Source organism: Rattus rattus, chromosome 13 (assembly GCF_011064425.1).
Source record: "Rattus rattus isolate New Zealand chromosome 13, Rrattus_CSIRO_v1, whole genome shotgun sequence".
In the NCBI taxonomy this organism is placed as follows: domain Eukaryota; kingdom Metazoa; phylum Chordata; class Mammalia; order Rodentia; family Muridae; genus Rattus; species Rattus rattus.
The window spans coordinates 59,386,037-59,398,241 of NC_046166.1; the positions used below are offsets into that span (position 1 = coordinate 59,386,037).

The 12,205-nt window shown below is 51.5% G+C and overlaps 2 protein-coding genes across 2 annotated transcripts in view; one reads left to right on the forward strand and one right to left on the reverse strand.

Moving 5' to 3' along the window:
- The first annotated feature begins 1,468 nt into the window (after nt 1-1,468).
- Brf2 (BRF2 RNA polymerase III transcription initiation factor subunit) lies at nt 1,469-6,180 on the forward strand. The gene is made up of 4 exons (XM_032918898.1): nt 1,469-1,753; nt 2,555-2,614; nt 3,615-3,936; nt 4,935-6,180. Exons 1-4 carry the CDS (start codon nt 1,600-1,602, stop codon nt 5,647-5,649), a joined length of 1,251 nt encoding a protein of 416 aa, XP_032774789.1. The 5' UTR covers nt 1,469-1,599; the 3' UTR covers nt 5,650-6,180.
- Nucleotides 6,181-6,518: 338 nt separating this feature from the next.
- Nucleotides 6,519-12,205, reverse strand: part of Adgra2 (adhesion G protein-coupled receptor A2) — a 38,397-nt gene continuing 32,710 nt past the window's right edge. Inside the window, exons 14-19 of the mRNA XM_032918899.1 lie at nt 11,620-11,819; nt 10,376-10,503; nt 9,997-10,120; nt 9,426-9,571; nt 8,951-9,040; nt 6,519-8,726 (exon numbers count right to left, since the gene is read on the reverse strand). Coding sequence (XP_032774790.1) covers nt 7,454-8,726; nt 8,951-9,040; nt 9,426-9,571; nt 9,997-10,120; nt 10,376-10,503; nt 11,620-11,819 — 1,961 coding nt within the window. The 3' untranslated portion in view covers nt 6,519-7,453. The remainder of the gene's footprint in view (nt 8,727-8,950; nt 9,041-9,425; nt 9,572-9,996; nt 10,121-10,375; nt 10,504-11,619; nt 11,820-12,205) is intronic.

Sequence of the window (12,205 nt, forward strand, 5' to 3'; positions counted from 1 at the left end):
CAAATTATCCTTGGGCTCATATAAATCTGCCTGCTTTTGCCTTCTGAGTGCCAGAATTGAAGGTGTCACAAGGATAGTTCAAAGTTCAAGGTTTAAACATGTCTGAATCAGCCTGTATCTTTAAGTTTGCCAAAAACAAGGAGATTGAACATGCCTAGCTGCATATGAGAGAGAGAGAGAGAGAGAGAGAGAGAGAGAGAGAGAGAGAGAGAGAGAGAGAGAGAGAGAGAGCGCGTGCACCAGATGTAGTAGCATATGCCTTTAATCACAGCACACAGGAGGTGGAGAAAGGCAAGAAGATTCTGTGAGTTTAAGGCTAGCCTGGTATATATAGTGAGTTCCAGGACAGCCAGAGCTACATAGTGAACCTTGTCTCAAAACAAAAGCAAAACAAAAACGACAAACAAACAATCAAAAACAAAACCCAACAACTTAAAATGTATTCTTAGCCAACTTCTAGCCTCTACCAATCCAGAAGCTCTGATGTCATCAGATAGCACCTGAAACTCATGGAAAAGGTTTTTCCATATCCTGTGACATGCTTACCAGTGGCCCCCATCTTTGTATGACATATGGCTCTCTTTGTTCTATAACTAACGCCATCTTCATGTAACCTCTTATACAGTTCTATGTGTCATTTGAAGAAACATTCATCCGTTCCTGGGCTCTAGTCCTCCTCTTTGGTGCACAAACTCTTGTGTAACCTCTTTGTGGTGAGCACTGTAGTTTTGCATGTTCTTCTCTGAAGATATCCAAGCCTACCACTCAAGATTTTAATTCATTTTATTGTATTTATTTAGAGACAGGTTCTCGCTAAATTGCTCTGGCTGGGCTGAACTTAATTATGTAGACCAGGCTGGTTTCAAAACAGCTGGTCTTCCAAATGCTAGGATTAAAGAAGTATGCCACCACTTCTGATCATCCTTACCTCCATCTCCCAAGCGCTAGGATGATCGGTGTGTACCACCATGTCCGGCTCAATTCCCCCATTTTATAGTTGAAAAACAACAAAACATTTTGAGAGAAGGCAACTTAGTGTGGGGAGGCCCGAAAAGTACAACACAATCTACTGCTCTCTCACTGCAGAGTGATCTATTTCTACTATGATCAAGCTTAACGTTCCTTATTACATAGGAAGGGAGAAACTGGTTCCACTTTTTTAAAAGGGGTTAAATCAGGCATGGTGGCGCAAACCTGTAATCCTACCAGCAGTAGGCGGAAGCAGGGGGATCAGTATTCTAGGTCAGCCTGGGCTACATAAGCATGATAGTCTAAAAATAAATGATAAATTAGATAATATATATAAGCGTGTGGTTTGTGTCAACTCCCAACGTGGCCCAACCTCAAGACACCAGATATCCTGAGACACAGTTAAACCCAGGAACCTCCTTTTCCAATTCCGGTTTCTACCCGAGTCCACAGAACGGATCGGAAGTGGCGTGAGCTGAGGGGCGGAGCAAACCGCCAGCCGATTGGCCAGCTGACGGGAAGAGGAAGATGCATCCGGAATAAGCGTCCCTCCTCTGTACTACTGCTGACCAGTTATAAGTTCTTAGGAGTGGGTGTCTGGCCGGACCGCGGCACTTTACAAACGGCGAGATGCCAAACGGAAGCCGCTGCCCAGACTGCGGCTCCTCTGAGCTGGTGGAAGATTCGCATTATTCGCAGAGCCAGCTGGTGTGCTCCGACTGCGGCTGCGTGGTCACCGAAGGGGTCCTTACTACTACCTTCAGCGACGAGGGCAACCTCAGAGGTGCTACTGGTCTTGGGCCCCGGGGATAGCTTTGGGGGGTGTAGTTCATAAACCCAGATTCCTCTTCCTAGCTTCCTCCCTTTCTTGGTGAAGCATACAGTTAAATGTGGGAGAAGTTGCCTTAAGTAAACAAATTAGCTGGAGGAGGGTGCAGTACATCTATTTTTATAGTACCTACTGCGATGTCTGGCGTTTGGTGGGTATACTGGTTGGTGAATGAATGAAAGGAAAGAAGTTTCATGCATCTCGTCGGACCTGGTCAGTGTTGAAGGAGTGCTGGTAAATTATTTGGAAATAGAACATGAACCATTATCTTTAGCACTTATGGGCAAAATGCTCTTTCTTTGCGTTCCACACCATTGCTCTAGTACAGCGGTCCTCAACCGTGGCGTCCAACGACCCTCGCATAAGAGTCACCTGAGAGCATTCCGCATATCAGCTATTCACATTATGATTCATAATGTAATTCATAATTCTTCTTGTTCTATAACTAATGCAGTCTTCATGTAACAATAACAAAATTACAGTTATGAAGCAGCGATGCAAATAATTTTATGGTTGGGGGTCACCACAACCTGAACTGTATTAAGGGGTCGCAGCACTCTAGTTCTTGACTCGTGCAGCCCTCAAGAGTGAATGTATCAGAGAAGTAACTGGAAACCGGGATTGTCAGTGCCGCTTTTTTTTTTTTTTTAAATATAGTTCTGTCGTATTACTTTTACATGGGTGGGTATCTTCTCTGAGGTGGAAGGAGATACACAATCAGGCCAGCTGTGCAATTTGTTGTTTGCCGTTTTACAGAAGTGACGTATTCTCGAAGCACAGGGGAAAATGAACAAGTTAGCCGCAGCCAGCAACGAGGTGAGAATCAAACCTTTTTTATTCTCTTAAATTTCAGCTTTGCTTGTATTTATGTCGCTGTTTAATATTTTATTTTGATATTATGTGGCTAGTTGTTCTAATTGTATGTATGTATGTATGTATGTATGTATGTCTGTAGTATGTATGTGCACCATGTTTGTGCCTGGTGCCTATAAGAGGGTGTTGGAATATCCGGAAAGCAAACCTCAGGTCGTCTACAAGAGCAGCAAGCGCTTTTTAACTCTGGGCCACCTCCAGAGCATCAACCTTTTATGACACTGTGGCTTTTTAAGACAGTTGTTTTGATGACCTGGTCCATCTGTGTGGCCTTGTTTTTTAGCGTTACTGGTGTAAGGTAGGCTGCAGGAGAATAGTTATTAATGTGTGTGCCTACAATCTCAGCACTCTGGGATTGAGGCAGGAGGATAGAGTTTGAGGTCAGCCCAGCCTACATACTGACTGTGTCTTAAAAACCCAAAAGGAATAGAAGAGGGAAGAGGGTTTGGGTCTGCACAGGGATTAAAGTAGCCTCAGGGAGCCTGAGTTAAAAGCATGACTTTGGAGCTAGGGGTAGGTTGGTGATAGGATATGTACCTATCATGTGTAAGGCTTGGGTTCGTTCCCCAAGTACCAAAAAAAAAAAAAAAAAAAACAAGAAACTTTGCCTTGTCAGGTAAGTTAAAGTAGCTCACACAAAGGTGGTGGGTGGAATGTGACCTTCCTACAAAGGCTCTGTGCCACTGGAAGGACCATGGTTCTAAAGGGCTAAGAGCACAGCTCAGGAATAAAAAGCTTACCCAGCGTGGTTGAGCATCTCCGGGCTAGCTCCAGTAGCACAAAACACATGGCCATAGCACATGTCCTGTTAGCACAGAAAGGCATATTATTTGTGTATCTGGTACACGTGGCATGTTTAGCAGAGCTAAATTAAGCCCTAGCAGAACTTGCTAGCAATTGTACCCTATCCTTTGACCTCTCTGCTTGCTGTGTGTTTTCCTAGATCTCCGTCGAGTAAGAGACCTGTGTCGAATTCTGAAGTTGCCACTAACGTTCGAGGAAACCGCAGTCTCCTACTACCAAAAGGCGTATCAGCTGTCTGGCATCCGCGCTGCTAGGCTGCAGAAGAAGGAAGTGGTAGTCGGATGCTGTGTTTTAATCACCTGTCGGCAACATAACTGGCCCCTCACCATGGGAGCCATCTGCACTCTGTTGTATGCAGATCTGGATGTGTTTTCCAGCACCTACATGCAGATAGTGAAGCTTCTGGGGCTGGACGTGCCGTCCCTGTGCCTGGCAGACTTGGTCAAGTCTTACTGCAGCAGGTACTTGTCGAGGAGGAACACTGGGTTGGGATGTATCCTGTGCGTTCTTTCACCGGTGGCTGGCTTTGTACCAGCGCCTGTCTCAAAGCATGTGGGGGTCTTTCCTATTTTGTGCTTACTACTGTTTATACAATTCATGCAAGTTAATACTGCTTATACAGTTCTCAAATACTGGAATTTTCCAGTCCCCTTCCCACCATAGGACCGGTAATTAGAGGCGAGCAAGCCTTGGCATAGCACTGCTGAGCTGCCCATTCCTGCTCTATGAATGGCAGTCCTTGGAATTACGTGGCAGGGGCCATGTGTCATGGTGCAGAGGCCCTGTTCCAGCAGGATCACCGCTCTTTGGAGTCCAAAGATGCTAGTTAATGGTGGGACAGGTTAGAGGCTCTGGTTCTACTGGGAGCTTTGGTCGTTGTTTTGTTTAGACAGAGTCTCATACAGACCAGGCTGCCCTTGCACGTCTGACCCATCTTGCCCATCCTCCCCGTGCTGGCATTACAGGTCTGCACCACTCTCCTTAGCCTGACTTAGTTTGTTTTGTTTTAATAAATTAGTTTTCTTCTCACTAGTATACTTTAAAACCAAACCACAAAATGGCTGACCAAGTATGGTAGCGCACATTCCTAATTCCAGCACTTGGGTGGCTGAAGCAAGAGGGTCAGGAGTTCTAGGTTAGCGTGGACAACATGATGAGATCCTATGTTTAAAAAAACCAAAAAGCAAAAGAGCGGTAATGGTGGAAACTTTGGTCACATCCTAAGTAGATGCAGGTGACAGCACACTTTGTGTAGAGTCAGTGACCTGCGGATAGGAAGGTGTTCAACCATGGTAGTGCCCTTCACCTGGCAAGCATCTGCCCCTCTCTCAGCCTCTCCGCAGCAAGCGGCGGTGTCTCGTGGACCAGACAGCTTCCTGATCCGTCTTGGGAGGACGATGCCTCTCCCCCTGGAAGGGCACTGCTATCACTCACTTGACCCTCACTTTGGTTGTTTCAGCTTCAATCTGTTCCAAGCATCCCCATCCATGCCAGCCAAATACGTGGAGGACAAAGACAAGATGCTGTCTCGAACCTTGCTGTTGGTGGAGCTGGCAAATGAGACGTGGCTGGTGACTGGACGGCATCCCCTGCCCATCATCACTGCAGCCACCTTCCTGGCATGGCAGTCTCTGCGGCCTTCAGACCGGCTCACCTGCTCTCTTGCCCGGTTTTGTAAATTGGCAAATGTGGACCTGCCCTACCCAGCTGCCTCCCGCCTGCAGGAGCTCCTGGCCGTGCTCCTTCAGATGGCCAGCCAGCTGGCCTGGCTACAAGTGCTAAAACTTGATAAGCGGTCAGTGGTGAAACACATTGGTGACCTTCTCCAGCACCGCCATATGCTGGTCCGAATGGCTTTTCAGGATGGAACAGCAGAAGTGGAGACCAAGCAGCAGCAGCAGCAGGGACAAGGACAGCAGGAAGAGGTGGGGGACAGTACCTTCGGTTTGCCCAAGAGGAAACGTCCCGCCAGTCCTGCCCTCCTCCTCCCACCCTGCATGTTGAAGCCCCCCAAGCGGACCCATACCATGCCCCCTGATTCTGTAGTGACTGGAGATGAGGACATTTCTGATAGTGAGATTGAGCAATATTTACGCACCCCTCAGGAAGTTAGAGACTTTGAGAGAGCCCAAGCTGCTAGCCGGGCAGCCATGAGTGTCCCTAACCCGCCATGATGCCCATTCTGGAAGGTGTGTTCAATTGTGACTGCAATCTCTAACAGGCCTGTTGTGTTGCAAAAAGTGACGGTATGTGACCTTTGGATATTTCTTTCAAGAAACCAAGAGTAGCTTGCAGTCTGTTAATGGACCCAAGGTCCTAGAGAAGGTGGGAGGCAGGTGTGGTGTCTGTGGGGGACGTCCTGACCCTTGGTGCGGGTAACCAAGGATCCAAGGGATGGATCCTTCCTAAGACCGCTAAGGAATCTGTCCAGCTCTCTTCTACCCTAGTGTGCAGTAAATGCATTGGTGTGGACAAGCTGGCATTTGAGCAGTATCCACCGTTCCATGACAGGAGCAGTTCCTGGCCATGCCTGGCCTAGGCTCTAGTGGTTTTCAGTATTCATAAGCTCCTTTCCATCATTAACAAAAGGACCATGGGTGGACAATAGCTGTCGCTCAGAGAGTTCTGCAAGATTTTAATATATTAAAACAAAGAGGCATCTGCTGGAAAACATTCTATTGTATAAAACCAGAGCTTTTAAAACATGTTTTCTTTGGCACTTCATTCCCTCCCTCCCCTTTCCCTGGCATATTGCAAAAAGCTCTCCAGTGCTACGGCGTTGGCAGGGTATGTAAACAGCAGCCAGCATATGGAAGAATCACGCAAAGCTTTCTCCTCTAATATCGTCTGTGCAGCAAGCATAAATAATGGGACCATCTCAGAGTGTGGGTTCTCCCCCGCCCTGTGTTCTTACTTGACCTCACCTGGGTTCCCTACTCCGTCTCAGGCCCCAGGGATTCCTCTACTTCCGTGTGTTCTGTAGTAAAAGGCATCTGAAGTTGAGGAAAATGGGGTTTTGAGCAACTGGTGGAGGCACGGGCTCTCGAGCAGCCTGGACCCAGGTGCTGCCTCAGCTTGGTTGGGTTTCAGTGAGTTAGGTGGTTTGGCATTTTAGGTTTCTAACGAGTTAGAAATCAGATTATTAGCATGGCTTTGCCACAGGAGCCTCATGGAGGCATGTCCCCTCAGTCCCCTGGAGTTGGAGGGCTGAGAACAGGCAGTGGGTGTTATAATTGAGCAGCTAAATGGAGCCACTTGAGCAGACCACGGTATAGGTTATGTGAGACCCAATCATGGCTCCCTCCCCTTGAGTCTAAAGGCACCCGCTGGCAACATCTCAGGTGTGTGGAGTTCAGGGTTTGCTATGAACTCTGCTGGGAGAACTGTACCACTCCCATAGTTATGTCTCCCTAATAGTGCACCTCTCCCACCTGCCCCCCTCCCGCGGCACTAGCTGATCTCGAGAGCTGCCTATCACACTGCCCTACCCCTCCCATCCCCTTGCATAGTTAATCTGAAAGGCAGCACCTGTTATGCCCCCTGGCTCACCTGCTAGGACGGTTTCCCAAGCCCAAACTTCAGGGAGAGGCCTGGGATCTTGGCAGTCACAGGACGCCTTGCCAGGCTGGCGTGGAGAACGAAGTTCCCAGGGCTCTCATTTCCTGAGCCTGCCTAGGCTGGGCTCTTCCATTCAGTTTATGAGTCACCCTAGGGGCTGATGGAGGTTTTATCCCTACCTGGGAGGATACCAAAAACTTGGCCATCAAAACCGATCTGGGATTGTCTGTCGCTACTGCTGAGGGATAGTCCACCAGAGTAGTGGCAAGCATCTGCCTCCCCCTTCCCTAGCCTGGGTAACTAAAGATGGTGAACCCAGGGGCAGCCATCCGCACGGCCGCTTTAGACCTACATACGGCTCGGACCACCCAGGATTTGGGAGTAACAAGCCGGCGTGCCCCGCCCATCCTAAATCTGGCCCTAGACTGTGGTCTCGCTTTTCCAGAGGCCGGTCTTCATGCAACCTCCCGCTATGGCCTCTGCACCAGTTACACTGGCATCCTCATACTTGCCCCCTTTGGGGGCGCCATTAAGGCTGGTGGTGTTGAGCGGATAAGAGCGGCGCTTGCTTTCCCTCTCCAGCGCGCTACCGCTGCCCTTGAGGTTGTCACGGCTGGCACTGCGGCGCTGCCCGGGTCGCCCCGTCTCAGGAATCTGTGCGGCACTTGTGTCGCTGCCCTCCGACGGCGTAAGCATAGGCTCACCCTCGAGTGGAAGGCCGTCGCCGGGGCTGTTGCGGCTGCTGCCCGGGTAGCTGTCGGACGGGCTGTTGTGCAAGCTGCCGCTCTCACTGGACAACAGCTCAGGAGCTCCTGGGGACGTGCCCGCGCGCAATGCCTTGAGCCTGCTCTTACCACCAGTCTCTCCAGCTCGGTGCCCCTTGGCCCGACTCTTGTGTACTCGGCGCCCATGATGCAGGTTGTTATGATGCCGGGGAGCTAGGCTACTACGGGAGCCGGTGGGCTCTGGCTCTCCATCCCCGCGGGCAGCCATACTTGCTTCGCACACCTGACTCTGGGCCACCTGCAGATTAGTGAGTTTGCAGGGGGGCGGCGGCGCGCGGCCACTGCTGCCACTTGGGGAGGACTTGAGGGAGGCTGGTCCCTCCCCCAACACTGGGGATCCATCCTCCGCAGCAGTCGGCAGGGCACGGGGTGGGGCGTGGGAGGCCGAAGGTGAAGCAGGAGGACAGCAGGCGCGCCAGGAAGCCCGGACATCCCTGCGTCTGGCACAGTGATGCGTGAAGACAAAGAGGCCCAGAGCTGAAGCTGCCACACCGTACAGACAGCTACACACCAGTCGGGGCAACCAGCGCTGAGACACCGCCAAGGCACCACAAGCCCACATTGCCAGGTACAGGAAATGCGTAGTCATCAGAGCCCCCAGCTGGACTCCAGGAGAATATAAGCCATCACCTTCCTCTGGGGGCGCAGGTGTCCCTACTCCTGCGCTAACTGTAGCCAAAAGAGAACCAGAGTCACTCAGGAGGACGCCACTGCTCCTGAGCCTGGTGGAACCCCTCGGGTCTTCCCCTGGCTCCAAAGAGAGCCTACTGTTACCCTGCTTTGGATTCTGGGCCACGTGACCCCGTAAGTGAAGGCCGGCACACAAGAAGTAGATCCAGGTGACGGGCAGAATCAACGCCACCGGTATGTAGAAGGCACCAAGGCTTGGACGCCACACCAGCCAGCAACTAGGGGGAGATAGAGGTAGTGGATGAAGAGTTTGGAGAGCCCTGGAGGTGGGGCACAGGCTGGGTAGTTGATGAGGTAGGATATGGAAAGTAGAGAGGTGAGGCAGGACCTGGCTTAGTCAGCATGCAGGGTATCTCTGGCTGGGCGGAACAGCAGGCATGGGGCTGGTGTGAAGGTTGGGCAGGAAGATGGTGGTGTTGAGGCAGGAGGGAGTGGTGCTCACTAGGGACTGTGGTCCCGGTAGTTGTGGATGTTGACCGCAGCGGTGATGCCACAGATTATGAGGGGGATCCCTCCAGCAATCAAATAAAACCTGGGGGCGGGGTTTGAAGGTCAAAGTGATGGACCACCGGAGATAAGAGAACCCTCAAACTGATGTCTGTCTTTTCCTCCGTTCTCTTTAAACCTGTGTGATTAGCGGAGGAGGGTGGGGCAGGTAGATAAGGCCCCTAGGGGTTGGGCAGCTTCTTCAGAGCTTGGCTAAGAACTGTTCTAAGAAACAAGAACCAAAGCTGTTCTCTCCATCCCCAAGCAATCGGAGTGAAGGATGCTTTTAGTATTCTTGCCCAGTGTTCTCTGGCGCCACCTCCTTCCCTAACCCTTGTCATGCGTGAGAAGCTGGCCCCTTGCCTCTGGAGGGTGCTCCCCCCTCTTGGGTCTTGAGGCCCTTCACACGGCTGACAGTTGAAAGCACCTACCGGAGCATGGGGCGAGGACCAGGCGGGGCTGCCTCCCCTTCTTCTGCAGGGGGCGCCCTCCAACTAAGCTCCTTGTGGAGGACTCGAGCCTTCACCCCCATCCAGAGCAGGGAGGACAACGAAGAGTAGTGCAGAGTGATGCCCACCTACAAGGTCAAGGCACTGAGGCTTGGGACCTGAGCAGCTGACTGGGCTACACCCTGGAACGTCAATGGCCGAGCATGTTCTCACTATTCCCAAGTCTCCAGCAGCCCACCCGGGTACTCGTCACACTGGTCCTTGGTAGGTGACATCTCTGCTTCCATCCGGGGCTTCCCCCCCACCCCCGGGGGATTCTCCAGGGCCCAGGCATAGCTGTCTGGCTGGCACAAGGCCTTACTGTAACCCCCACTCTCCACCTAGCAGCCCCATCTTCAGCGATCTCAGAGCTAGCTCCATCTGAGCTAGCCCAACCAGTCCTGTCATCTCTCCACACCACCCCTTCCCAGCCTACAATGCAAGCACCAAGAACAGAGGAGCCAAGGCTACCCCTATGCACACCTTATTTTTGCTGTTATGATCCCCTTCTTACCGCTTGGCAAACCATTTGGTAGTTGGTGAGAGTGACACCGCCCACGAAGACCGCAGAAGTCATGGCCATGTGGAAACACAGGTTCAGCAGCATGTGCCAACCCTTCCGGGACACGTGGATGGAGCTGCCTCAGAAAAGAGTCTTTTATTAATGGGCTATCCAACTTCCCACAGGGTCAAGACCCCCGGGAAGCCGAAAAGAGGAAGACATGCGCTCTAGGCAATGGGGAAGCAGTCCTTCATCTCCCTACCCCCACCCCCAAAATAGGTTGTCCAACTCCAGAGCCTGGTCAGGTCACGTGGGTCTGCCTGAAGGAGAAACATCTTCCAGTCTAGGGCGAGACCTCCCCTTCACCCCTCCTCCCCGGAGCACCTCTCACCTGTGGTTCAGGATGTACGTGATGATGGTGGAAAAAAGACAGAGTAGCAGCAAAGCCGTGCAGGGGTACACGACAGGATGCAACCCAGCCCCAGAGCCTCCTGCCTCCCGTGGGAATGCACTCAGCTCCTAGGAAAGAGGGAGTGAGAGAACCGAGTCGTCTCTGTTGTCCCTAAGCCAATTTCCCTTGTCTTGACCCCTGCCAGTCTTGAACCCACATCTGATGCTTCAGTGCGTCTGGTAGGTAGAACAAGTGGGAAGATAGCCACTCAAGCAGCTGGCCTCAGGGAACACTGCCTGCCTCACCCCTTGTAGTGTTCTGCCTTTCTGGCGGCTTCTTTTCAAATGCCCAGTTGAAAACTCAAGGGTTATGGGGACTGGGGAGATGGCTCGTGGTTAAGAGCACTGGCTGCTCTTCCAGAGGTCCTGGGTTCAGTTCCCAGCACCCACATGGCAGCTCACAACCGTCTGTAACTCCAGTTCCAGGGGATCAACACCCTCACACTGACATACATGCGGGCAAGACACCAAGGCACACGAAATAAAAACAAATAAATCATAAGAAAGGAAAACTCAAGAGGAAGATTTTGATATAGCTATGTATCTGCGCAAGATCAGCAAAAGTTGTGTGAGGAGTGGGACGAGGGAAGGAATCACTAGGCATGGTCCCAAGTTGCTTTTCAACTAGGAGAATTCAGGTCAAAATAAGCATGGTGACAGGCGCTCACAATTCTAGCATAGTGGCAGAAGCAAGAAGATCATCAATTTAGGGCCAGCTATATAGTGGGCTGGGCTACAAGAAATACTAGCTCAAAAACCAGAAACCACTCAAACGGCAGTGACGCACACCCTTGATCTGAGCACTGGAGGCAGAGGCAGGCAGATCTATGAGTTTAGGGCCAGCCTGGTCTACAGAGTGAGTTCCAGGACAGCCAGGGCTACACAGAGAAACCCTGTCTCAAACACACGAACAAAAAACAAAACTCAAACCAAACAAACCATACCAAAAAACAAAGGGGCCCGAGGCCAACGCTAGATGGTTCCAGATCCCTCTTGAAAGATGGAGGGGCCTGGAAGAGGCTAGAGGGTCATTTCCCATGAACTCTGGCATCAACAGAGCACAAGACTGCTGTCCTTTCTGTATTTTCTTGTGGCTCCAAGTGATCAAAGTAGCCCAGTCCCTACCTCCCACACACATTTCCCCGCCTCCCTCCCCGCATCTCTGCACACTACTATTATACACACCATAAGCACAGCCACGTTGCCCAAGTGCTGGCAGTACAGGGAGCTGACGTTGGGCTGACTGAAGCGGAGCTTGCAGCCTTCGGAACTCCAGCCTCCAGGCCCATCTTGGTTCCACCAGGCTGCCATGGGGTCAGCTCCTTCAGCCCAGTGCCTCAGTGACACAGCCACTGGCTCAGTTAAGTTCCCCACACCACAGCCACCTGTAGGGACGAGGAAGGTCCAGGTAGACACATGAAGCTGTCAGGAAGGCTGCAGAGTAATCGGGGCACGCGGGGACACTGCTGACCTCGGGGCAGAACTAGATACAGTCTGAGTTCAGTATAGTCAGGGAGTGAGAGTCAGACAGACAGACATGTGAGACACCACTGCTAAGGGCTTGCTCGGTGCCTGTCAGCCTGAAGTGTGCACCCTTAAGGGAACAGGCACCACTGTCTGTGCTCGATCACATCTCGGCCCACCAGAAGCTGGCACAGGCTGGGTACTTAACAAGTGTTCCCACCGAGACTGGAAAGAGCCCATTTTAGGAACAGGAAGCGATCCTGGGGTGGTGACGGCAACACCTTCATGGCACACAGGAGACCCTGCA

What these genes read in the sequence shown, in the direction of transcription:
- Brf2 (XM_032918898.1), top strand. Translation starts at nt 1,600, where the DNA reads ATGCCAAACGGAAGCCGCTGCCCAGACTGCGGCTCCTCTGAGCTGGTG. An exon ending in CGACGAGGGCAACCTCAGAG is followed by an intron (nt 1,754 to 2,554) that starts GTGCTACTGGTC and finishes GCCGTTTTACAG; the next exon opens with AAGTGACGTATTCTCGAAGC. An exon ending in TAGCCGCAGCCAGCAACGAG is followed by an intron (nt 2,615 to 3,614) that starts GTGAGAATCAAA and finishes GTGTTTTCCTAG; the next exon opens with ATCTCCGTCGAGTAAGAGAC.